The following is a 25644-nucleotide window of genomic DNA, read 5'->3' as shown; positions in this document are numbered from 1 at the left end:
ATCAACAACAGTTGCAATGTCTCTTAATCTTTTCTGATACCAACTGACTTTCCCTCCTTCAATCTCTTTTCAGTCAAGGCGGCGATAATGGCAGCACCAACACCACTACCATCTTCAGCTGGAACGATAACAATTGGATCCTCCTTCAAATCACTTGGCCATTCGAAAATATCTCTCAAACTCTTTGCTGCTCTAGTTTTAAACTCCGGGTATTTCTGATAAACCGAGCCATCAGCGGCACAATGTGCAGTCTTGTATCCTCTCTTTTTACAAATGGCAGCAATTCCACAAACTGACAACCTTGCTGATCTTTCACCGATCAATTCAGCAATACGACGAATCACTTTACGTTCAGGAACAGTAGTTTGAATGCCCAATTGAGCTTGAAACAATTCGGCAACGTCTTCCAAGTTCTCAAATGGGTCTTCTTCAATCTTGGCTGGGAATGAGGTGTCCAAAATATAAGGTTCATTCAACTTGTCCAAGTTTTGTCCTTTGAAAATGAGATGTCTTTCTTCAGCCAAGTCCAACAATACCAATCTCAAAAGTTCGCCAAGGTAGTATCCCGAGTTCATCTTTTCGAATGACTGTTGGCCAGGTCTTGGAGATTCCTTATCTACTCTAACATCATATTTGGTTCTTGGAAGAACCACCAATTCATTATCAAAAGACCCATACTCACAATTGATGGCCATTGGAGAATCCGGGTCCACATCGTCAGCTGTTTTCCCTTCCAACTTGGGAATATCCTTGACAACATCGTAGTAAGCTCCATTAACCCCAGTTCCGAAAATCAACCCCAACTTAGCTTCTGGATCAGTGTATCTTGAAGCAACCAAAGTTCCTACAGTGTCATTGATTATAGCAACAACTTTGATTGGAACACCCACTTTCTGTATAGCATCTTGCAACATTGGAGCAACATCCTTACCTTCGACTCCATCAATGGCCCAACCTTTTGTCCATCTCTGCAATACCGCCTCAGTAATGCTGTTTTGACTAGCGGGATAACTAAATGTGAAGCCCAAGGGCAATGGCTCTTTACAACCTTGAGGGTAAAGATCATCCACAAACTTCTTCAAACAATCGGCAATAAAAGACCAAAGCTCCTCACTTTTGGCCGTTCTCATGTGCTCCGGAAGTGGGAACTTCGATTGCGTAGTATCAAAGTCTCGATTACCTCCCAATTTAACCAACACGACTCGCAAATTGGTTCCACCTAAATCAATAGCAAGGTAATCTCCAGTTTCTTCACCAGTGGGGAAATCCATCACCCAGCCAGGAATCATGGGGATGTTACCTCCCTTTTTCGACAAACCCTTGTCTAATTCGGTAATGAAATGGTTGACAATTTTTCTCAATGTTTCACCACTGACGGAAAACTCCTGTTCCAATTGCTTGAGCACCAGTAAGAGTTCTGGTGACACATCTGTGAATGTCCCCTTTCTGTGTTGTGGGGGTTTTGGACCTAAGTGAACCATGGAAGAAGAATGCTTGGAATCTATTTGCGCAATTAAGTGAGCAAGTATTTAAAATACAAAGTGTGAATACTGCTGCTATGTGATGTAGTAGTCAGATGGTGGGCAATGTTTTGGATAGCAAAAACAAGTGTCCAATGAGTTGTACAGTATAGTTTTTGCGATCTATGATTGTTTGTAGATGTACAGCTTGTTCTTTGTTGGAAAATTTTTCGAGATTATCAACAACAAAGTACAACCGCGTACAGTTGGTATTAAGTTGTACAATAACTGTGCTCCAAAAAGAAAAGAAAAGAGAAAAAAAATAAATAAAAGTATATCGGAACAACTGAAGTCCGAAATTGTGCAAAAGTACACACATGCACAGACACAGACACACGCACACGCACAGATAAACACACATATATATATATATATATCATCTGATCATATCATAATCTCATGAGTGAGCCATTTTATTAAGCACCGTCTACTCACAAACGCTCTTGCATTTCATGAACCTGGTGATTCGTCCACACTGTAAGCACTTTTAGTTTCTCATACGATGTTTGTTGGTGGAAACCACTGTTAGACTGAGCATTACAAGTCTCGGAAAAACAGCTCAAGTTTTAGTGTTTGTGTAACTCAACAAGGCACAGAAATTCCAACACTAATTTCTCGAAAGTGTGTTGAAGGCATAGGTGCCCTTTATTGAATAGGAGCTAATTATGATGTGTTTTATTGAGAAGAGCTAATACAAGCTTTGTATGTTAGCCAAGATTTCTGTGATGACAAACAACTTACCTAGGCTGCCTTACTACATGCTCAAAACGTCTTGTCTTTTACAGAAAAATCCTTGCACTGGTGAACTTCAGAAGGAGCTCTATTGCCAGCAAGCCAACGAGGGTGTTTCATCCCTTGTGCGCAGTTTTTCATCAACACTATAAATAGGGATTGAATTTCCCAATCTTAATCTGTTCTTAAGGGAATAATCTTTTTTGAATCTTTAAGAAATAAACCTGATCCAAAGGTAATTACATAATCTATATACATATAACATGTCTTCTGCTAGAGTCACTGACTCTGAATCTGCTGCTACTCCTTTTCATGGACCAGACCAAACTGACGTTAATGCATCGCCTGTTGTTCCCTTACAACAGATTTTCAAAGGGAAGTTACTGATCTTAATATAAAGAGCATTAACTTTTGTAGGGGTGTACAGCCCATAAACAGAGCTTAAAAGTACGACCTTCCTAAACTTCAAATTACGTGTCGCAACTTGCACGCGACACAACAGTTGTATAAACATGCAGTAATCTGTGTAAGCCGGTGTCCATAGAATCTATCAGCTACACTTGCAACATGTGTATACACCAATCTTGACTAGCTGTCATAGACAGAGTAGATCTAGGAATTGTGGAATTTCACAAACTTGCATCCAAATGTGGAAATACGTGTTATGTCCAAAAGTAGTGTCATACTACATCGAGTAAACTGACTGCTTGTTGTAAGCCAACTGGATGCGAAGCTTGCTCTAGTCAACAGAGGAGAGGTATTGGTGCTGTTTGCACAATCGCTTTGTTCTTTATGGCGTGGTAGCTGTTGCTCCTTTTTTGGTGTGTGTGTGTGTGCCGTCTGCGTGGTTTATTTTTCTCCCCTCCCACACAAGGACGCAGCTCCAAATGATTCAGCCATCCTTTGGGTTCAGTATCAATGACACCGCCTCACACATGGCCCACTACTACTAGCACGGCTCTTTCCCGCAGCTTCCATTTATTCTTGACTTTGTTTACTCAGAGAAATGAGCCCATCTCCTGCCTAGCTACTACTTAGCCACCGGTCAACTCTCCATACACGAGTCCCATTGTCTTGCCACCTCGACACCGCAGTGTTACTCCTCAGGTCTCACTCTGTACCCACTCTTCTGTAATGGCTCATAATGACTTTCAAGCTTCACGATACAGAGATCATAGACTGTCAATACTTTACAAAATTTGAGCATCAAAGAGACAGATCTATCATTGGTGACTTTCCACCCATAGCCGTCGTACAGTGGGACTGCATTGTGTCCCACCGGCCGTTCTATGATACGCAAATGAAGGTTCGAATATAGATGAGTTTCCATTTCCTTTGTTTTTCCTTTGTGTTTCCTTTGTTTTGGAGGTGTACATTCACAGTTCATGCATACAACAAGCTCGTTGGGGTTGGAAAGTACAGACTCTGGAACGAGAGGTTTGGCTATGGCCACAGCAGATTGACCTTGATCTTGACTACTACTCGGGAAGGTCACATTCGCCCAATCGCGTGTTCATTTCAGGTCTACAGTACATTTCCGATACTGCATCAATGTGTTTGAAACAAGAACAGCTAGAAGAATTAAGTGAATGTCCCTATACAGCACGCTACTACCCTCAGGTCTCTGATATTGGTGACAGATCCGCGCCATTGTGTTTCTGGATCATCATCTAAGACGCAGATGGACTCATCACTTTGGTCACGTGTTGTTGGAACAAAACGTTACAGGAACTTCCAACCTGCATAACCCCGTAAACTTAGAGTGCCTAATTCCATATGCACAGGCCAGATCAGCCCTCCCAGCTTGAACATAGGCAGGGGCACTTACCAAGGGCTTACTATCCATCAAGCTACAGTGACTCTTTGCGTACCTCAAAAAGCCTTCAAAAAGGGTGCAAAATTTTTTTGATATTCCTACAAACTTTTGAAAACTATAAAAGGGCCCAGGGAGTAAGTCAGATTCTGAATTGTACTTTCCTCCTTTCTTTCTCCTCACCATTACCAAAACCACATTTACACATGTACAGCTTTATCACTATCTCCTCGCAAGAGGGCCAAGGCGTTTCTCATTTCAACAACGCTTACGTATCCGACAGTAAGGAAAACGATGACTACGGGTTTACTTTGATTGAATCAGCATTGTCGGAGTTGAAGGATTTGGTTTCATATGTTGATGACAAGAACAAGACATCAGCACCACCCACTCAAGCACATCCAAACACTCACTTCTCAGCTGAAACCAGAACTGTCAAGAGCCAACACAAAGCTACCGCATTCTACCCCGTTTTTTCCCAGTCTACATCATCAAATGTTTCAAATACAACTACCCATACCAAAAGCGCATTCACCAAACATCAACACGGATCAAATGACTTCTCAAGTAAAAGGTTGACGAAGTCCAAGATGAGAAGAGAAGAGGATGAAGACGTTGGCGTTGTTAAAGGGGGCTCATTCTACCCACTAGACTTCAAGGACGACGACAAGCACGAGAATGATACGTCGATGGTTATTGAGTCCTCAAAAATGATGCTTGCTAGGACCAAGAGACACACACAACAACCAAAACAAAACCAAACAAGCTTTCTGCCATCCACTTTGAGCATTCTCAACAAAAACACCTCCACCAACTGTTTCAATCCTCAAGTCTCGTCATTCAACCCACGAAAACCACTGACCGCGCAGAAGCTGAAGTACAACAAGATCAACTCAGATGAACCAAAGATGTCTTCCACGCCTAGCCTTGTCACGGGACCAGTCCGAAGATTTGCCACTCCATGGGACGATTGCGGCGAAGATGACGTTGAAGCTGCTGTTGCAGTGAGTGACCCAAATGGGGACAAATCAAAGAATGGGTCCATCTCCAGTATAGAAAACGCAATCCTTAACTACAGACCACCTCAACCACCAGCCCCAATGAAATGGACCCCAGAAGTGTTGCTCATTGGTGGTGAGTCAGACAGTGGTAACAAAGTGAAGTTCAATAATAAGATGGAGGTGCGTCAGTTTAGCAATGACAAGCATCAGGACTTTACTCGAGTTATCGAAGGGAAGAACAAGGACAAGAAACTTCGTAGGAAGTGGTCTTGGGGATCCAAGAGGAAAGCACCAACAACAAACATTGATGGAAAGCCCAGCATCTTGAAGAGGACTGGATGGGTTCCTGGTGAGTACATTACAGACGAAGTGGTTCCAATATTCTCGCCCGACACAGAATCAGGACGTGTTGCGCTTCAGCTTGGTTTGGATCTGGACGAGGAGGAAGATACTGAAGATGTCTGTCCAGCTGCTATGCGGGGGGAATATGCAACGACAATTCGGTGTGACTTGTGGGATGATGACGATGAAGAAGAAGAAGAAGAGTGGAGACCCGATTCCAGGTATATGGCGGACACGCCAATGAAGATGTTCAAAGCAAGAGTCCGGAGATTTGTTTCGGGGGTCAAGATTTATGGAGAAAAGCTTCAAAGCTTGATGTCGTTGCACACCCATTCTAGCGGAATGTCTGGTCTGGCCAACCAGTCGTTTGTTAGTCTGGATTTGGGTGAAGATGACTTGGGTGACGAGGCGGAAGAATACTTGACCGTTGCTCCTACATCAAGACCAATGATGATACGCGAATAATCTTGTCACCCCTGTTGTTGTGTCATGCAGTTTCCCTGTGTCCATGAAGTTGTCACTTTTAGATATTGTTGTCACTATACTTTGCTTCTTGTTTAGATCTATAATTCTAATACTTGCGCTGCTTTCTGCTCAACCAAGTTCACTTTGCGAAGTATCTTCTGTTGTATTTGTGGCTGACAAACTGGTGAAGGGATCTCTCATATGCAACACTTCGCATCGATTGAGCTATTTCTATTTCAAACATCCTTTTGATGATCGTAAGCTTGTCCATTTTGGAAGGATTACTCGACTATACAACGCATAAAAGATCGTCAATACGGGACAAGAGAGAGGATTACAAGGATCAAGCTACACATCAACACAGAAGGTGGGGTTTCTCCGACTAACAGGAAAGTTGGAGCAAATGACATGAAATCATTAACAAATATATTGAGAGATGTAGAAATAAAAATGCAATTTCACAACACCAGTAGAACCGCCTCTTTCCCAACAACATTTCCAACAATGTCATCAAACAGGCATCAAAGCTTATTCACGATGGAGCAGCAAAACAGTTTCAACAGTGACAATACATTTTAGACTCTCAAATCCTTTTTAGAGTTGTTATGTCATGTTACAAGCTCGAACGCCACCGAGGAACAAGTTCATTGATATAGATTATCGTAGACCGTACATATAGAACTCAATTGCTGAAAAACAGGCATAGAATGCCCATTTCCGTCATTACGTACTTCCATACTTCATCCATTTCGTCTCGCTTAGGTTCTAAACTCAAGTGAATATTCTTTCCCCCCCTGCTCTCATTTTTTAAGGACAGTTCTCACGTTCTATCCTTACTACTACCACTACTAGTGCACTCCTTCATTGCATCACTTAATCCACGCAAGTCTTGTTTTACCTGCTGAACGTATCTATTAATCTCATCAAAAACTTCCTTTTTGTAAATTGTTTGACTCTGGAAATCATCTTCCTCATCATCATTGGAATTGTATTCTTCACCATGAGCAGCAAAAAATTTGTCGATTTTTGCTTGCTCTTTAACACTCAACTCGATCTCTTTATTTGATGTAGTCAGTTCCTTCCCGTCGCTATCCTGGTTCGTTTCCAGTAAGTGTGACGATTCCGAATGATTATCATTCCGGGATGGACCTGCTGTATCGTCAGTGGCATTCACGCCTCTACCTTCTATTTCAGTCGTCTTTAACTGATATAACTGCTGCTTCTGGACCTCGTTGGTATTTGTATCCTCGATTTGCAACGCTGACATTGTTTGTAGTAGCTGATCCTGCAGTTCCTTCAACTTTGCCAACTGTTCAGTATATTTTTCATTGAATAGCCTGTCTCTTATCTTTGATTCGTCTGCCATGCGCTTAACATCATCCAATACATCAATTTGTGTCCACAACTTGTCCAGATACGTAACACTTGGCTTGGCACTAGGAATTTGATCTATACTTTGAAGACTTTGGTTATCAAGGTTGGCAAGATACGCGTCCGAGGTCGTATTGGTATTGCTTCTGGATAGCCTATACGCACTGCTGAGTCCTGACCTGGAATTTGTTTTTGCTATGTTGTTGTTGCTGCTGTTGCTGGTAGTGAGAAAGTGCTGCGGTGATATATTAGATGCTAGCGAAGTCGAGTACGAATGTTGTGGTCTCGGCACAGCCAAGTTGTTCGATTTGGTCGGATTTATGGGGGCACCGCTCATTTTTGGATATTCTACTTTACTTGTATGCTATAATCCAAGGCTAGGTGAATGTTCAGAACTGAATGACAATATTGACCTTGTATACGATCAAGACTGATTAGTACGTGTTAGGATCTGGTTTCTCATATGTAAGTCTCGTTTTCCACTTTCAAGGAAAACTAATGACTACACGACACTCAAGGGGTAAGAAGACCATGCTGCTACACACACTTATAAGCTTCATTCTGCAAGCATCATTTCCCAGTTAGAGTCCTTGGCTTTTGGAAAGAACATATAGGCCAAATGTACTGCGTCCATCGCAGTCGTTGACGATTGGTTTTGGATTCGGGGAGCTTGGACCACCAATTTAAAGCAAGGTGTAGAAGAAGAACAGAGGGGACGACTGAACATAAAATGAGTTGACACACCACTGTTGCTACATCTCAGGGACTAACTGCATTGGTATTATTTGGATTGAAGGTACATTTACAACCCAATGGCGTAGCGGAAACCATTCAAGAACATTCACCCGCTCCAGTAAGTGCAACGTGTTTTCGATAAAGAACACCTAAAGCATCTCATTCACGGAGATTGCAACATGAGAACATCAAAGGTGGGCGGTTAAGAGAGTGTTGAAGCGAGCCAATATGTGTCAGATGCAGTGCATTGTCCTTGTTCACTTGAGGACGTCATTTTGCTCACACGTTTGAAGTTCGTTGTCACTTGGAGAAGCTCAAGCTGGTTGTTTGAGTTGCAATTCAGTTGCACGCACTTTGGGTTGGGACCTATGGTGGAGTTAATGTCCAACCCCTATATCTATCTCACAAAAGTCAAGGAGCCCTGCAGGAAGAGACCAAATGACGAGAGAGGACTGTTGTTCATCAAACACAGGGGTTATGAGAAGCTCGATTGTGAGTACCTGCTGTAATGAGCAACTGCGGTGATCAAGAGAAACGCTTTTGTTCTTTGTGAGCTGTACATTGTCTACGGTACAGGACAGTTGGAAGTACGACAGACTTAGTTGAATACTTGAAGAATGATCAGTTCCTATTGTGAAGACAAGCTACTCAGCACATAAACTATTGTGCACCAACACTGGATCACAATATTCAGATATCAATTTAAGTAGGAACGTGGGACTGTGGCAGATGAATGTTCATTGGCAACACCATTGTAGTCTGCTCAGATTGAATGCTGAAGGACGGTATCATAATCTGTTCATATCAAGTCAAGTCTATTGGTATACGGTGTCTCTTTTTTACTTGAGATGGTCAATTCAAGTTAGTTCCTATTGTGCGCTCTTCTTGCCATCCGTGTCGTATCCATGATGGCAACAAATCAGTCAATGCCTTCTTCACATACTCCTTCACCACCAGCTTCTCAACCCGTTTCATAATCATTTTGATAGGCAGCTTCACAGCAGCGGCAGCATCAGCAGGTGGTTTGTTCACATATTCATCACTAATCCTTTTGATACGAAACAACTTCTTCCACTTGAACTTCTTCACGTTGCTTTTGTGGCAACTATCTGCCACAAAGACGTCAGGTGTCATATCACTTGGTCCTGTTTGACTCAAAGTGTCATCTTGAACAAGATTAACGGGCACAAGGACACCACGACGAGGAGGTAAGGCGGGATTGGCAGCAATTGGGTTATTCCCTTCTTCAAAAATTGCCACAGATGGTGAGAGAACATGGGACACAGAGGGAGATAGAACGTGGGAAACAGAAGGACGGTTGTTCTCCTCACCACAAACCGCAGATTCACAACTCTGCTTTGCCGTTTTGTTCTTCCTTGAAAAGAGCGCTTTCAAGTGTGGACTCACATGCCTCCTTAGGGCACCAGACGCTTTCTTGCATGTCTCAGACACTTGCAAGTCAGGTTCAACTCTGGCCTTATGGGACTTGAACGGTTTGCCAATATCACTCCCAAATGTTTTGACCTTTAAGCAAAACTTCTTCCATTTCTTGCCAGATTTCACAGCTGCTTCAACGTCCCTTTCAATTGGCTCAATTGCGGGGAGCTTGAGTGACTGGGGTTTCAATTCCACTGATGGGAGAGATCACTAATGAACCATTCACCTCATCTTCATTGCTCTCATTACCGGAAACACTAACAATGTACTCATTCACAGATTCAACATTATCAACAACAGTGCTAACCGGTCCCGGACCAGATGCTTCATTGGAATCCTCAACTTTGCCACTACCATCATTGTCATCATTCCTGCAATGATGTTCAACTTGCAAACTTTCCAAAGGATTCAACTTCATATCCATTGCATCTTTTCTCCTTTGTGGGACAGATTTACGTGTCTCAGCAACTTTCCTTGTCACGAACTGATCATAGTAGTTGGACTTGTTCAACGATTCAATGTAAAGCTCTCTCACACCAGTCACTGATTTGGCATGCACCATTTTCTCAAATGAACTCAACTTGGTCTCCTCGTCATGGGCTGCTGTTGTGGTGGTGGGATGTTGGATTCATCAGATGTGGAAGTATATAGTGCTCTTTCGAAAATCTAACGCGTGTCTCGAAAGTCTACCCGTGGTTCATATAGTGCTCCTTTCTCATTCTGCTGTCGACACTGATGCATTGTGGCTTGTGCATGCACTTGGTTTTGATGCACTCGTTGGTTCTTGCTGGTTTTGCAACCAAGTATCAAACCAGAGATGGTAGCGTCTTTTTTTTTTCGCAAAAGTAACAAGGTTTATTATTTCACTAATGAAACATGGACGCTGCTATCCAGCGTACTATTACTAGACAATCTACTTATTCATTCTTGCTTTGAACTTGCTAATCCTGACAGGGGCTCCCTCCTCATCCGTGGGCTCAAATCCTTGTTCTTCCTGATTCGCTCTGTTTCTCAAAAGCATCTTCTCTCTCATCCTATGATAGCTGTCGCTGAGCTCCTGATTGGTAATCTCGTTCTCATCATTAGCTTCACCAAGCACATCTTCATCAAATTCGTGCTCCTCTATGTCGTTCATCATTGTCTCGTTCTCGTCATAATCATCTATATCTGCAGTGTCTTCGTAATCCATTCCCACTTCATTAGACTTTTTGTCATACGTCTCTCCTCCAGTAGAGCCAATTAGTTGGTCCTTTCTTCTATCCCTCGATTCAACAATCTTGTTGATCTTTTCGAAATCTTTCAAGTCCTCGACTAATGGACCTTCCACGTCGACGTCATCGTCATACATTCCCATCAGGTAGGCTTTCGCCATTGTATCAATGTCTTGCATGTTACTGCAGTCCAATTGTGGTGCATTGGGCGTGGTGCCATTGACACTTTTACTGTCTAGGACGCCTTCGGCTTTCTTTTTCTCAGGAGTCTTGTTCTTAGTCGGACTCGATGCACTCTCCCTTAGAGCTTTGAATCTTGAAACAGGCTTACTTTTGATCCCTTGAGATTCCCGAAACGTGCGAATTTATTTGACTCCTTCTCCTTCAGTAAATTGGCATCGTCTTTCTCGACTATAGTGTCTTCAACAATTGGCTCGGGTGGGTTTTCGTTAACCTCTCTCTCGAGCACGGTGTCCTCCACTATGCTCTCGTTGGTGTTTGACTTGCTGTAGTTGCTTTTCTCTTCAACGTCACTTTTGCCAACTTTTACCCTATGTTTTCTTATGAGGTTGTGGTATAGTGTTTCGAACAATGCAGCTTTTGGGGTCTTCGGGTCTTCAAAACTTTGTAGGAGAGCTCATAACCATATGGAGCATTACCGCAGAGTATATAGACTAGGATCCCCGCTTAAAAATTTGCTCAATAACTTTGAGTGTCTTGTTATCGACGGTTGAAAAGTGCTCTTGACCATGGCAAAATGGCAGTTTTATTCTTCATGTGCGTTGGTTTGGTTGAATTTTATTTTTTTTTCCTTAACAAAGTTTTCATAGTTAATGAATGACGGGGTGTCACGTAGAGGGAGGAACTAACCTCATTAATGATGCTGATGGGGTGCCTGTACTAGAATTAGATGACTTGGCAGGGTCAATATACACCACACGTCCTCGAAAACAAAGTTCAACAACGGACCTGAAAGTACCATGGAAAAAGTTACTTTATTTGAAACAACCATATCCTGACAACTACACCGACGCATCATTTCTATCTCAATTGAAAAGAAACACCACTGTGGCGAAGTATTCGTTCTTTCAATTGGTTGAAGACTTTATTTTGATTGTGTTTTATATTTCGTGCATATTACTCGTGAACTTGATGTTTATTGGTATATATTCTAAAGGTTGGGATCCAGTTGAACCAACAGTCTACAGCACAGTCACTTGTGTGACCATATATGGTCTTTTACGCTACCACTACCTACTACCCTCCATCTCAAGATCCAATTTGAACTTGAAGTCATTAACATTAATATCGTTTATGTTGTTGATTGTTTCCCCAATACTCAAATCCTTGACAAAATCTACTTCGTCTGATTCTATTTGGGCGATTTCACTGATTCTATGCATTGTTAACTCTGTGCTTTATGAGTATTCTTCAACAGTGGTGTACAAACCAACCATTTCGACTAACATATCACTCAGCAACGCAATTGTATTGGCGTCGCGATTAGATTCAACCTCGCAAGTTTTTGTATTTGTGCTTTTTGCCGTTCAGATTAACATTTTGTTACCATTGTACGATGCAAGCTTACGCCAGAATAAGAAGCTCAAGCCTCTACACTATGTGACTGTTTGTTCAACTTTTTTTTTGGTGAATTATTGGATCTACATTCTTGTCAATTACAAGTTCTTGCTTTACTGGTTATTGTCGGTGTTTGTTGCCACTATATTGATGCCGGCGTATTTCTTGTCCCTACAGAGATACAAGAATGAGCTACAGGGACCGTGGGATATTGCAAAACCAAAATTAAACAAAGATGCTTACTAGAATATGCGAATCAACTGACAATTTCTTCCAAACTCTTTCCTAAGCATACAGCTAAGTCAATACTGGTCATTGTGTGCGTGATCTTTCAAATAAACGTAAGCATCTTTTACTTCCAATGTCACCTCTTGAAGTGCTCTCAGTTCGGATCTAACGCCAAGTGCCCAAATCAACCCATTCAACAAGCCTGTTACAAGAATAACGGATGTTGCAAATAAAAACAATACCGAACTCCATCCCGCGACATTCGAAACAAACACGATGGCAACGTGCATTCCAATCACGATTAAAATGGACAATATGAAATGAAGCTTTCTCCAGCCTGCTTGAAACGGTATTGTGTGAGTCCTGTAGTGGTTGACTTCCAGGAGTAGCTCTTTATAAACTGCCTCTCTATGTGCTGCTGAGTGAAGCTCAAGTTTATCCGACTGTGAGCCTCTTGGCCGCACTTTTAATTCGACAAAGTATGCAAAATGGTCCGAAAGCGAACACCTCAACGGCGGGGGCAACGTTTCTGTGAACTTGACTTTTGCATCTAGCGGGATTATACAATTGGGATCTATAAGAGCGTAGTCTAGTCGACAAGCATCGGTCATAGGCCTCTCTTTTCTCCAAGTATTCAATCGTGAGTTGCACGTTACTCCTCCATGTAGCACTTGCTCCTCTGGGGACAATCGCTCCAACTGTTGGGTAGGAATAATTTTCTCCCCATGCAATACATTCCACGAATCGCTCAAGCCTCCCTCGATAGTGAATATTTTGTAAGGCAATGACTCAGGTTTGGAATTGAGATCACCAACTTGAATTACTGCAAACCCCGCCTTTTTCAACATTCGAACTATTTTGGCAAAATCCCAGGCTTGACATGCCCTGTGGGTTGAATAGCTTGCATCCCCATGACCATAAGGTGCATGCATGTGACTATTTAACAAAGCTATTGGCAAAGCTCCAGGGTGATGCTGTTGAAACATAGTTACGGCAATGCTTTTTCCAACAAACCAATCACCTCTAAAAAACGCTGATGGTCGTCCATTGATGGGAAATCGATACAAGAACGTCTCTGAAATAGGCACCTTTGATAAAACACACAATCCTGGGCCACTAATAATACCCGCCTTGAAAAACCGTCTAAACGGGTACCGCTTCCTGCAAACTTGATCTAAATATTCCCAATCTTCCTCGCACCAAACTTCTTGCAATGCAACAATGTCATAGTCGTCATTTTCATCCTGCGGTTCCGCTAGTTTATCGGCAATTGCCCTCAATCTTTGCTTTCTGAACTTTGAAACTAATTTTAGACCCCAAGTGTTGAAAGTGAGTAGCCTAATGGACTCTCGTTTAACGTGTTCGGATGCCATCTGTGTCCAAATGTTTTGTCACGTCGTATGGTGAGTGGTTTAGAAGTGAAGAGAGTGCAAGGTTAGTTTGTCTTGCGTTGTTGCAGTGGTGGTGTCATTTTCACAAAATTGAGACAATGGCGACACGACACTGAGAACTTTTGTGTGCATGGAGCAATACACGTCACCACCACACATGAATATTAGTAAGGAACTAGCAAATCTATTCTATTCTGCATCCTTTACAGATTCTTCCTCTTTTAAGGAAGTTTGCAAGAGCTCGTTTACAGACTAAAAGTTTTGTTGTAGAGAGTGGTTTACAAGTACAAACAAATTTTACAAAATAAGAATAAAATACAAAAATAAAAAAAAATAAAAAAATAAAAAGTATGATGTGAGGATTCAACACTTCAACACAACATCATCGATGGCATCGTCTGTGCCCGAAAACATTGCAATCCCTCCGAAAGAAATAAAAGATGTTATTGAAAAGTCTATTTTGTACATTCAAAAGAATGGCAAAACTTTTGAAGAAAGATTGTTGAAGAATAACAAGAACAATCAGTTCAACTTTTTGAAACCAGATGATCAGTTTCACGAGTATTATTTGTGGGCTTTGAAATCTCATTCCGTCTCGCTTGGGCCTACTATGGAGAAAGACGCCCATTCAGAAACCTCCGCCAATTTTGGATCTGGTGATATCCCAAAGCCAAAGGATTTGGAGTTTTTGATAAAAGATTTCCCCAGTATATGTGAAAGGGACTTACAAATAATTAAGATGACGGCTATGTATATTGCTGTTAACGGCGGGGACAAGATTAAGGAACTCATAAAACACGAGCATGATTTGGGACGTGGCGCTCAATTCGAATTTCTCAAGCCACAACACTCTTTGCACAATCTACTCCAAGTCTATGTCAAGCAATATGAAGCTGTGAAGAAAGCTATCTCGGATTCTACCCACCAAATACAAGAAGACTTATCGAACACATTGAAGGAGGCGGAAAGTGGTAGCTTTGCAATCTTGACTAAAGCATATGAGAGGGCCCTATATTTTAAGCAAAACAAAGTACGAAGAAAAAAGCAGGATGAACAGTTGAAGCAAAAAAGAATACACTTTGCTCTGATTGATTGGCAAGACTTTACTATTGTTGAAGCAGTGAAATTTGATGCAATTGACGCGGTTAGGGAGTTGAGCGTGCCGTTGAAGAGGGACGATTTACTAAAACGATCTCTTACCGAAAGAAACCAGGACTTAAAACTACCCAAATTCAAACCGGTGACCTCGAGTGTGGAGGAAAAGGGGAACAATCTTGAGGCTCTCTCACCTGCTGATCGTCTGGAGGAATCACCAATGGAGAATACAACTCCCCCGCCATTCAAAGGAATGAAGATTAAGGCAGCAGGGACAACCAGAATAAAGCGCAATTTTACTGCTGTAGACAGGTCAGGCAAGGTAGTACTGACGTCTGATTCGACTGACAAGATAAAGTGTCCAGTGACAGGAAAATTGATCCCGGCTGACGACTTTGACAATCATTTGCGAAATATTTTGAGAGATCCATCGTATAAGCAACAGCAAGAGAACTATTTGCGCAAAAACTTCAGCTATGAATCGAACATTACTAGTGATCAGGCATTTGAAAATATTAAGAGATTGATGAGAAAGAGACACACAGAGGAGCATGATGGTCAACAAGGAAAAGAATAGTGCAAATGATTTGTTGATTGTACAACTAGTGGAAAACGAAAAGTTGGTACTTTGTTGGAGCAACATTTACAGGGAATCTATATCATCAAAGGATGCATGTCTTTGGAGTGAATTTCAAATGGCGACATTGATTGATTCCTATCGTGAAACTTGAATCCATAATGGCAGTGCCCGCGAGCGAAAAGTACTTCGATGTTTGTGCTGAACAGTTTCCAGGCACGGTCATGGATGTGTTGATGAAAATGGTCAAGGGAGGACTAAATTCACAGTATATTGATTCGAGTATTGGGAAAGAATCCTCTGATTTAAACTAATAAAGCGTTTTCTTAAACTGACGAGTGATGGCATTGCTAATTGTATAGGTTACCAATTCATCAATCAAATAGATTTTTTTACACTGGAGACCAGACTTGCGTGACTTGAAGTCAAGACTTCTGATTCGAGAAAGCCTTTCTTTGTAAAGCGTATGTGTGTTCAGGAAAGCGCAAATTTCTATTTTTGTATGTTTGCGTGGGCGTGTATACACGTACAAGAATTATGAAAACCAAAACAAAACCTCAATCAATACATGATATCCAACTAGACATAAGCTGTATTTGGGGACTTCCTTAAAATACATCAACCACTAACGGGTCTTCTATCTGTACTATCTATAAAAAGAAAAGGAACTGACACACCAGACGAATTCATTTCAGAGGGTGTTAAAATTAAAAAATCGCACCTAGATCCAACATGACGACTGAAAACAAGATTGACCTGGCATGTGAGGGACTTCAAAACCGGTTCATGGAGTTTGATTCTTTGAAAGTGGAATTGGACCAGTTCTTAGAGGGTTTGGACAACGCACTAACGAATAAACAAGCCGACTTTTCTCATCAAAAGCATGTACACCAGCAACAAACGATTGAACGAAAGGGTGTTAATGATCAACTACGCAAACAAATTAGTAATTTGTCATCCAAGGAGACCTCCAAGCAGCAACAAGTGACAGACGCAATGAGGAGCTTAAAAGAAAATGAGGAGAAAGTTGTCAAAGATAATCAAGAAAGGAACCAGCTACAGGAAGCGGTCAAGGAGGTGGAGGACGAGATCAAGAAACTAAATCAACAGGCTGCAAAGATACACGATGAGCTAAGGTCTTCCAATGAAGCGTTTGAGGAGCGCATGCAATCGCATCTTGAAGTAGAGTTGGTCTATGGATTATTCACCGGGTTGAGAATTGAACCTATAGACGATACTCAAATTAAACTTGGGTTTTTCAATCTTGATCCAAACAACCTTGAGCGTAATTTTTCTGTGGTTGTTGATGTCGCTGGTGAAAATTATCAAATTGGGGAGACGAATCCGCCACTATCGCGTGAGTTTTTGGAAAATGCGCAATTGGAATTGAATCGGCATGGACGGTTGTCTCGGTTTTTGAAACAGGTTTGGAGCCAGTTCGATTTGCTTGCTAGTCGCTGAATTGAGTGAGACGAGAGAAGTGGAAGTGCAGATGTTACTTGACAAAATGTTTTGAGTAGAGCTGGGCAAAGGGAATTCGACACCGAGGGCGCATGGCGCGTCATTAGAATGGACTGCCTACGGCTTTGCCACGAGAGCCAACTGTGCTTCGACTTTGAGCATTCATAAAGGGAAACGGCGCTGGAGATAAGGAAAAGACGCATTCAATTGTAAATTACATGCGACAGAAGGCATTTACAGTTCTCGGTTCATTTTGATTTAGTCATTTCATAATCTATATCCGACCCGCCTCTTTTCTACTTCTTTATAACCTCACAACTCAATTTCCACCCACGATCGTCATCAACTTTATGTAAAATATTCACTTTCCAAAGCTCCAACAAAATCAATTCTTGCAAGCAAGGCAATTCTTGAACCCTATACTCTGCCAGACTTCCATGCTGGTTGTCATGGCTATACGGATTCTGCAAAGATTGCAAATCGGCAATAATTTTGACAATCTTGGAGTACTTTTGGAAATTGATCACCTTGCTTGACAAGAAATTCTGTGATGGGATATACTTTGGTATACCTTCTGTGGTTGTTGTTATATCGGAGATGAACAAATTGATGTATGGCACGATGGGTAGTGATTCTCCCGAAGATAATAGATTGCGAATCTTGTTCCTATAAGTTGAATAGTTTTTCTCCATACTGATGATCGACGACAAGTACTGATACAAGTCAACGTATTTCTGCAGCAAAGTGGACCACAAGTCACCAATTCTCGTAATCAAATGACTTTGTAATGCAGTGATTATCGCTGCCAAACTGTTAAAGTTTCGCAAATAAAGGGCCGAAATTGAAACCTTGAGCCAGACTTTGAGTGTGTTGACTCTTTCCTTCATTGTTATGTTGGGTTGTAGGATCGATTCCAAAACGTAATTGGATAAACAGTTGGTGAATAAAAGGGACAATCTAACATTGGGTGATAGCCTCAAGTGTGCTCGCTTATTAGTGAAGTTCTGATTCAACAATTCATCAGGCTTGATTGAGCAAAAAATGTTGGACTCAATCAAGGTCAATTGTTTGGCAACTTCCAACGCATTGAAATCCAACAAGTTGGGCCTATAGTTTGATAAAACCCAATTTTGCTCACAAACGATGGCAAAATGTGACAACAAGTTGGACAAGTCCAATGGTCTATATGTAGACAAGTACTTGGCTGAGCACCAACTGTCCTTCAAAATTGATCTATAGGTCATGATGATTTTCTCAACAGTTGCTACCTGACTCATGGTAAGTAAAGTGTTGGAAGGGGTAGTACCCGAAGGTAACGGCAAAGATTGGGTATTGGATGCATTTGAGTTCACTCTCGACAAATCATAACCACCATCATCAAACGATTGAAAGTCCAATGAACCCAGACTTTGATTCAATACTATATTTCTCTCGACCAATTGTTTTGTTGGTCTAGTGCGTCTTGCCCTGTTTTCGATCAAAGGATTGGTCGATAGCTTGGCCCCAATCTCAATCAATTCTATTGCGTCAAGTGGCAAGATGGGACTCACACCTTCGTTGAAAAAATTAATCATCGTTGTCAAGAGACTATAATCCGCGTCTTGATTCCAGTAGCTCTCCATCCACAATTGAAACATTTTGACAATCAATCTCCTTCGATTTTTCAACCTTAATGTCATGTTTATATCGTCAACTTGTCCGCGATTGGCTTCAAATCGAGCGATAAACTCTTCTATCAAGTCCATACCCGTGGCAAAGTTTCTAAAGCAAATGAAGAAAGTCGAAACATAGAAATATTCCGGTGGTGACTGCTCATTGGTGAGAGTATAAACCAACCCTTTGAATGACCCTCCAAGAAAGAATCCATTCTTGTCTGTCATTAATTCATTCTTGAGGTTTTCATCACTGTCACTGCTCTTGCCACTGCCATCGGACGCAGACGTGAATGGCTCAAACTCAGCAGCTGAGGCAGTGAAAGGTGAATCGTCAAAATGTTGTAACAAACTTTGTCCACTTTCGGTTATTCCCAAGTCACCACTTTTACCCGATCTCACCATAGAGTAACGGTTGGCTTTGTAGGGTTTACTAACACCAAGTGTGTTGGCAGCTGGTGGTGGGGGTGCACGTTGTCCCTTGGTAGATTTGATTCCCTTCATGCATCTCCGTACGAAATCCTGAGGCTCAATCCTCATTTTCAAATAATCTGGATACGACCTTTCAGAGTTCAATTTGAAATCGCCCGTTATGTCAAGCAATTGTCTCACTGAGGCCACGGTGTGTCCTACTGCCTTGATCATCTTTGCTGCTATTTGAAGTAAATCGCCGCCCTCTTGAGTATAAAAGTAATCTCGGTTTCCATCAAAGTTCCTGGTGCTAATCTCCCCCTCATTTATTGTCTTGACAACCAAACTCTTTACGCCCGTGACTAAATCGCTAACCAAAGATAGTAACCCATCTAATGAATTATCCAAATCGTCGGGTTTCTGCAAGCTAAAGTCGGACCCAGTTTTGGATATAAATAAAAGCTCTCGAAGTAGAAGAATAATTTGGTGGGCCAAAGTCTCCAAGATTTCACATCCAACTTGATTGTGCTCAATCAAATCCATTCTTCCAATTATCAATCCCAAGTACGAGTACAATATTCCATTGATTTCAGTGATTCTTTGTTTGGCCAAAGGTGGGTCTTGCAAAAGAGGGTAATTGTTCAAATCATCGTGCAATTTCCGTTCGTTGGCTCGCTTCACTACTTGCTTGCTTTCAGTGGACCACACCTCCAAGAATTCAGTTGCCTTTCTCGTCACTTGATACACCATCAAGGTCAAAATTTCAATCTTGCTAAAGTTTGACGTACCTTTGAACTCGTTGGCCTTCACCATTAGGTTGTACCAATCAGCAAGTAGTGTTTTCCGAGCTTTACGGACAACCAGCCGTTTTGTCACAATTTCATTCGATCTCGACAAACAATCTGTTTGTTGAAGAAGGACACGAACACCATCCCGAATGGAGTTTACAACACGAATTGAGAAAGTGTAGCGACCTTTTCTATTCCGATGACTTAATGGATTGAGCAAGAATTTCCCACATGCATGAAACAATGGTTTGATGTAGGAGCTGTTGGGTAGCACTTCATTCTTTTCGCCGGTTTCCTTCTCTTTGTCCGCTTCACCTGCAACGTCATGGTTTTCATTGTTATTATCATTATCATCCTCATCTTCATCGTCAGAAGAGGTGACTGCAGTTGTGAAATAGTTCATAGGAATCCATCCTCTTTCCAAAGACTCAATGAGCGTCACTTCACCCCACCCGGATTCATCAATAGTATGTACAAATGCCAAATCATCCTTAGCAAATGATAAGCATATGGAAGAGTCTGATTCAGATTGTAAAGTAGACGAGTCAAATGCATGTAATGCACGAATAAACAATGAAGACAAGTCCTCCTCCTCTGCTAGCAAATCAACTGATTTAGTCTTTGATTGTGTATCACTTGTTGATGATGGTTCTCTACTGTCCTTATCATAAATTATATTGAGACCTCCTTGTTCAGATAAATTTGCACTTGACTTGTTGTATAATTTGAATTTATCCTTTGTAGGGGTTTCGATTAGATCTCTTCTAATCGGCACTTCTTCATCAGCACTAATCATTGATCCTCGTAAGTTGTAACTAGACGAATTGTTGTTTCGAGCAATATTGTTTGTAGACGATGTGGAGGACATATCATCGAAATCATCACGATTATTGGAGTAGTGACTTTGCGTACTTGATGCCCTGCTACTTACTGAGCTTATTTCTGAATGCTGGTCATTTTTCAAAACCGAGCTTGCTGCGTCATCGGTGTCGTACTGAGGTTTATTACTGCCACTGAATTGTTCTGGTTTGCTGTTCTTTTGCAAATCTTCCAGACTTGTTGACCCCCTGTTGATCCTTGTGTAGTAAGTACTTGTCCTGTTTGTGTGATTTGTAGCATGTTGGCCATGTGCTTGAGATTGAATCTGGCTTTTGTTGTTGGCTCTTTCGATATTTTGTTGGAAGTTACTCATAAACTGTGACGAGTTTTCAGAAGCAGTTGCATTTTGTAATTTCAATGAAAGCCTTTTAAATTTCTTGGATAGTTTTCTTTGAGGAAGAGAAGACGTGGTTGTAGGCTGTTCAACACCAGTTTGAACAAACCCATCTGGAGACACAAGAGGAGTTTTGTCCTCATTAGCAGATGCTGAATGTGCTAAAATAGGGGTGGCATCGGTGTCCAATATTCTTGTTGAGTCGTGCAAGCTTTCAGTCGTTGTAGAAGATGAATTGGATCTGCTGTGGGGAGCATAGTGTAGTCCTGGTTGTAGATGCTCTTGTTGTTGCTGATGCAGTTGCAGTTGCAGTTGCAGTTGCAGTTGCAGTTGCAGTGGTAGGCTTCCATCGGTCATTCGGGTGTTTGCAGTCATAAATGTTTGTATAGTTTGGGTAGACCTATCTGCAATACGTCCCCCGTGCTGAGAAGCAGTGTCATCATCTTCATCTGAGGAAGCACTTGTCTCTTCAATTGCATCGATACTGGAGTCTTCTTGAGGACTCTTTAGTTGCTGATGCTGCGTAGGTGAGGACATAAGATTTCCGGTATCTGCCACATGTCTGTATTCTTCTACTCCTTCGTCTCCTTCTTCTTCGTCTTCTTCCATTATAGCATTTGACGCAGGTATAACAAACTCCGATTGGATGGGCGAATAGACACTAGATGCAACACTCGAGTGCTTGATGCCTTGAGAATAGGTGGTGTTGTTGTTGTTACCACTACTCCTATAAGAAGAGTCCGTCTGTTTCATATTCTAGTGAAGTGAAGTGAAGTGAAGTGAAGTGTAGTGTAGTGACGTGTCTATGTATGTGTGGTATAATTATTAGACAGTATCTTTTGTCGTATGTAGATGAGGTAATACACTTCTTTATGCCGTGTATGTGTTAGTGTGTGTGTGTGTGTATATGTGTGTTTAGTTTTGTTTAGTAAAAAGGAAGACGAAGAAGAAGAAGAAGAAGAAGGAAATTTTAAGAAATATAGACATAAAAATGTTTTGTTGTTGTTGTTGTAGTAGTAGTAGTAGTGTACTTTGGTTAATGAGAACTAATTTTATGATATGACGCGATTTACCAAAATAATAACACACACACAGCATAAAGAGAGAAAGAGAAAGAAAGAGAGAGAGAGAAAAGATGCAAGAGAAGACAGTGTATAGTGGTACAACAACAACAACAATACATGGTGAATAGTAATCCTACTACTATACTACTACTACCACTAGTTCTTATTACTGTTATTATTACTGTGCGTAGATTCATAATCAATACCTATTATGCCACTATATATATATACATATATGTATGTATGTATGTAACTGTTAGTACTGTATTGAAGTACGGCTTGTGTACTTTTGACCCCTGAACACTCTCTTTACTTTCTCTCGCTTACATACAGTACGTGTATGTATTATAGAACTCACACACAAAAACAGACGCGTTCTGATCTATATTCTATGTTTGTATCACAAAACATGTTATTCACGTGATCAAGTGCTGCTTATTATATATGTTCAACTCGGCAACATTATATGAGAATCAAGAGGACGATGTTGTTGTTGATGAGAAAAGATCCCATTTGAGTCTCCCTGAAACTGCACCGGTTAGAAATGGCTGGAGGGGGGCAAATGATGCAAAAGTCAAAGCCAATTGGAAGACAGGGTTGAGTCAAGAATGGTCAAAGTTTGCCAATGCATTGGAATTTTCAGTCAAGGTTGAGGACTGCGAAGCAGTTGAGTTTTCCCAGTTAAACGGCGCCGATAATGAAATGAAATGAAATGAAATGAAATGAAATAAGTGAAAACCAAATTGAACTGACGAGTGAATTCATTGTTTAGCAAGAGCAAAAAAACTGGATCCGTGGGTGCTGAAAAATGAGTGCAGAGAGATGGTCACATTGAAGAGAGAGATATTACAAATGAATCCAAAATTGTACCAAGTACCACTCATGTTGATGAGTCACGTGTTTCCTCCAGGATGCTCCCTGACCTCGCCGACAATGTACCTGCTTTGCTTGTCGCCAGATTTGCAAGAGTTCTGATTGCTGTACATTCGAGTAGGAAAATAGGGTACATTTCCTTCGCTTACAACATCCATTGGGCCGCCCTTCCAGTTTGTTGCTGGCCCCCGGCTATCTCTCATCTCTTCACATAAATTTCCACCTTACTTGCATCCTCTGTACTGGAAGGACATGACTCACCGCTATCATCTTGTGACTTGGCAAGTTGTTTGTCTATGCTCGTCACCAAATTTGAAATCCAAGAATGATCAATCACCAAGGTTAAGATCTTGGTTTGCGGAGTTTCTCATTCTACTTTCAAAACCCACTCTCTCAACAAGGTGTCGACGGATCTACGTGTGTAATGTTCCTTGTCTCCAACGACGTGCCTGCTTATTTTAATTGTGGGCTGTTAAGAATTGAGTTGAAAACAGAAAGGATAATTGCTTTTGGATGAGGGGAGTGGGCAGTCTCCATTTAACAGATGCAAAAACACTGTGCTAAATCAGGAATACTTTAATATGGCAGCCTTGGGTAGTGGTACATTCATTAATAGTTGTGGTTCAGGATCTACCAGTGACATAAATTGCTTTTTGAAAAATTGTTACTATTGTGCGAATTCAACACGCATTAAAAAATCTCAACATCCCTCCTGTCCTTTCTACGCATATCTTATACATGGGCAAAGCTAAGAAGAAATCAGACAAACAAGAAAAGTCAACTCAATCTGGCTTTGTTCAAAAGGCGACTGCTGGTGCTGCCACATCTTCCGCTGCTGCCTCACCTCAATTGAAAAGTATATTCATCAACTCGCCGGTCTATGACTTATTGCATTATTTTGAGAAAGCACCAGACCAGTGGGCAGCAAGATACATTCTCATCTTAAGCTCCATCATATTACGCACTGTAGTTGGTCTTGGTGGCCATTCAGGCTATAGAAAACCACCAATGCATGGTGATTTTGAAGCTCAGCGACATTGGATGGAATTGACAATCAATTTGCCTACTTCTGAGTGGTACTTCTTTGATCTTCAGTACTGGGGTTTGGACTACCCGCCATTAACTGCTTACCACAGTTGGGTCTTGGGTAAAATTGGCTCATTTCTAAATCCAATCTGGTTTGCATTGAATTCCTCACGAGGGTTGGAAACGAATGATTTGAAATTTTACATGAGAATCACCAGTATTGTTAGCGAGTTGGTTTGCTATATTCCTGGAATTTTAATCCTAGCTAACATTTTGGGGAAAAAGTTCAACTTGACCAGAATGGATCAAATAATATTTGCCTTGATTATCTTGATTCAACCGCACTTGGTTTTGATTGATCATGGACATTTTCAGTACAATTCGGTGATGTTGGGGTGTTTTGTGTATGCAATCATTGAATTGGTGCAGAACCACTTGGTAATGGCCAGTGTGTGGTTTGTAAGTTGTATCAACTTCAAACAAATGGGACTATACTACTCGGTGTTTATTTTCTTTTACATATTGAGTCAATTGAGAAACATCCGGGACTTGATATCGGTTGGATTATCTGTAATTGTAACTCAATTCATCTATCTACTACCTTTTGTCTCACATTGGAAAACCACATTACCACAAATTGTGTATCGTATCTTTCCATTCAATCGAGGACTATTTGAGGATAAAGTTGCCAACTTTTGGTGCACCACCAACGTCTTGGTTAAATATCGCGATCTAGTCTCGTCTTCACAGCTTTCCAGATTAGCATTAGGAGCCACCTTGATATTTATTATACCAATTAACATTTACATTTTTTACAAGTTGAAAAAACCGACATCCACTGCAGGGAGCGAAACCGCAACCGACCGCAAGGTTGTGAGTGTTAAAGGCGATAGCTATAGCAACAGCAAAAGCAATGACAGTGACAAGAAACGTGTATCTGCGATGTTGTATGGATTTGCTTTCAATGCATTGTCATTTTATTTGTTCTCATACCAAGTTCACGAAAAGTCGATTTTGCTTCCCCTATGCCCCATGTTATTGCTTCTTTTAATCAACCCACGTGATATAACATTTATTCAATGGGTTAATAATGTGGGTACTTTTAGCTTATATCCATTGTTGAAAAAGGATGATTTGGTATTACAATACTTTGTAACAAGCATACTACTCAATTGGCTTATTGGATTCAGACTTGTTATACCTACTTTGAGGGAATTGAGTGCGAGTAATTTGATGATTTTGGCAACCTATGTGGCTATGATTTTCTACCACGTTGTGGATTTTGCATTTGATCCTCCAGTAAAGTATCCTGACTTGTGGGTAGTTTTGAACATCGCCATATCGTTTGCAGCCTTCGGTTGCGCTTGGTTGTGGTTGATCCTTAAGATAATCCGACTTTAAGAGATCCGTACGGTTGACAATGTACGTAGTCGTAACTGTTAGGTGTTAAATGACATTGGTACAAGCTTATTTACACTAATCAAAGTCCTAACTGTGGAGCTTGTGAGTGGGCCAAGATCAGCTGTGCTTGGGAGTAACCACGGAGATAAAATGTTGAACTTTTTCTAACAAATGGTGGATATCTCAGTTATAAATGGACATGAAAGTTCTCTTGTACTTGATTTAAAAAATTTATAGAACTGGTCTAGGATATGTTTGT

The 25644-nt window shown here is 41.2% G+C and overlaps 11 protein-coding genes and 1 pseudogene across 12 annotated transcripts; 6 read left to right on the top strand and 6 right to left on the bottom strand. All coding sequences in view use genetic code 12, as the record gives it.

Moving 5' to 3' along the window:
* Positions 1–23: 23 nt before the first annotated feature.
* Positions 24–1481, bottom strand: HXK2 (hexokinase 2; the record flags this gene model as incomplete). Its single annotated transcript, XM_051750536.1, has 1 exon — positions 24–1481. One exon carries the CDS (start codon positions 1479–1481, stop codon positions 24–26), a length of 1458 nt encoding a protein of 485 aa, XP_051610154.1.
* A 2790-nt stretch (positions 1482–4271) lies between these two features.
* On the top strand, positions 4272–5873 carry KGF57_001340 (uncharacterized protein; the record flags this gene model as incomplete). Its single annotated transcript, XM_051750535.1, has 1 exon — positions 4272–5873. The coding sequence occupies one exon, from the start codon at positions 4272–4274 to the stop codon at positions 5871–5873; it is 1602 nt and encodes a 533-aa protein (XP_051610153.1).
* Positions 5874–6693: 820 nt separating this feature from the next.
* Positions 6694–7581, bottom strand: KGF57_001339 (uncharacterized protein; the record flags this gene model as incomplete). The annotated part of the gene is made up of 1 exon (XM_051750533.1): positions 6694–7581. The coding sequence occupies one exon, from the start codon at positions 7579–7581 to the stop codon at positions 6694–6696; it is 888 nt and encodes a 295-aa protein (XP_051610152.1).
* A 1250-nt stretch (positions 7582–8831) lies between these two features.
* Positions 8832–9978, bottom strand: KGF57_001338 (uncharacterized protein; the record flags this gene model as incomplete). Its single annotated transcript, XM_051750532.1, has 2 exons — positions 8832–9584; positions 9643–9978. The coding sequence occupies 2 exons, from the start codon at positions 9976–9978 to the stop codon at positions 8832–8834; spliced, it is 1089 nt and encodes a 362-aa protein (XP_051610151.1).
* Positions 9979–10329: 351 nt separating this feature from the next.
* KGF57_001337 lies at positions 10330–11404 on the bottom strand (annotated as a pseudogene). Its single transcript has 3 exons — positions 11376–11404; positions 10959–11187; positions 10330–10902 (listed from the first exon to the last, which is right to left on the bottom strand). Coding segments are annotated over exons 1-3 (831 nt in total).
* Positions 11405–11464: 60 nt separating this feature from the next.
* GPI2 (phosphatidylinositol N-acetylglucosaminyltransferase) lies at positions 11465–12451 on the top strand (the record flags this gene model as incomplete). Its single annotated transcript, XM_051750531.1, has 1 exon — positions 11465–12451. The coding sequence occupies one exon, from the start codon at positions 11465–11467 to the stop codon at positions 12449–12451; it is 987 nt and encodes a 328-aa protein (XP_051610150.1).
* Positions 12452–12507: 56 nt separating this feature from the next.
* Positions 12508–13806, bottom strand: ISC1 (inositol phosphosphingolipid phospholipase; the record flags this gene model as incomplete). Its single annotated transcript, XM_051750530.1, has 1 exon — positions 12508–13806. One exon carries the CDS (start codon positions 13804–13806, stop codon positions 12508–12510), a length of 1299 nt encoding a protein of 432 aa, XP_051610149.1.
* Positions 13807–14212: 406 nt separating this feature from the next.
* Positions 14213–15496, top strand: KGF57_001334 (uncharacterized protein; the record flags this gene model as incomplete). Its single annotated transcript, XM_051750529.1, has 1 exon — positions 14213–15496. The coding sequence occupies one exon, from the start codon at positions 14213–14215 to the stop codon at positions 15494–15496; it is 1284 nt and encodes a 427-aa protein (XP_051610148.1).
* Positions 15497–16228: 732 nt separating this feature from the next.
* KGF57_001333 (uncharacterized protein) lies at positions 16229–16957 on the top strand (the record flags this gene model as incomplete). Its single annotated transcript, XM_051750528.1, has 1 exon — positions 16229–16957. One exon carries the CDS (start codon positions 16229–16231, stop codon positions 16955–16957), a length of 729 nt encoding a protein of 242 aa, XP_051610147.1.
* Positions 16958–17253: 296 nt separating this feature from the next.
* Positions 17254–21774, bottom strand: BUD5 (Ras family guanine nucleotide exchange factor; the record flags this gene model as incomplete). The annotated part of the gene is made up of 1 exon (XM_051750527.1): positions 17254–21774. The coding sequence occupies one exon, from the start codon at positions 21772–21774 to the stop codon at positions 17254–17256; it is 4521 nt and encodes a 1506-aa protein (XP_051610146.1).
* A 755-nt stretch (positions 21775–22529) lies between these two features.
* Positions 22530–22796, top strand: KGF57_001331 (uncharacterized protein; the record flags this gene model as incomplete). Its single annotated transcript, XM_051750526.1, has 1 exon — positions 22530–22796. One exon carries the CDS (start codon positions 22530–22532, stop codon positions 22794–22796), a length of 267 nt encoding a protein of 88 aa, XP_051610145.1.
* A 900-nt stretch (positions 22797–23696) lies between these two features.
* Positions 23697–25385, top strand: ALG6 (dolichyl-P-Glc:Man(9)GlcNAc(2)-PP-dolichol alpha-1,3-glucosyltransferase; the record flags this gene model as incomplete). The annotated part of the gene is made up of 1 exon (XM_051750525.1): positions 23697–25385. One exon carries the CDS (start codon positions 23697–23699, stop codon positions 25383–25385), a length of 1689 nt encoding a protein of 562 aa, XP_051610144.1.
* Positions 25386–25644: the final 259 nt, after the last annotated feature.

Source organism: Candida theae (assembly GCF_024610275.1).
Source record: "Candida theae strain CBS 12239 chromosome Unknown scaffold44, whole genome shotgun sequence".
Lineage (NCBI taxonomy): Eukaryota > Fungi > Ascomycota > Pichiomycetes > Serinales > Debaryomycetaceae > Lodderomyces > Lodderomyces theae.
This window is presented reverse-complemented; position numbering and strand designations above follow the sequence as displayed.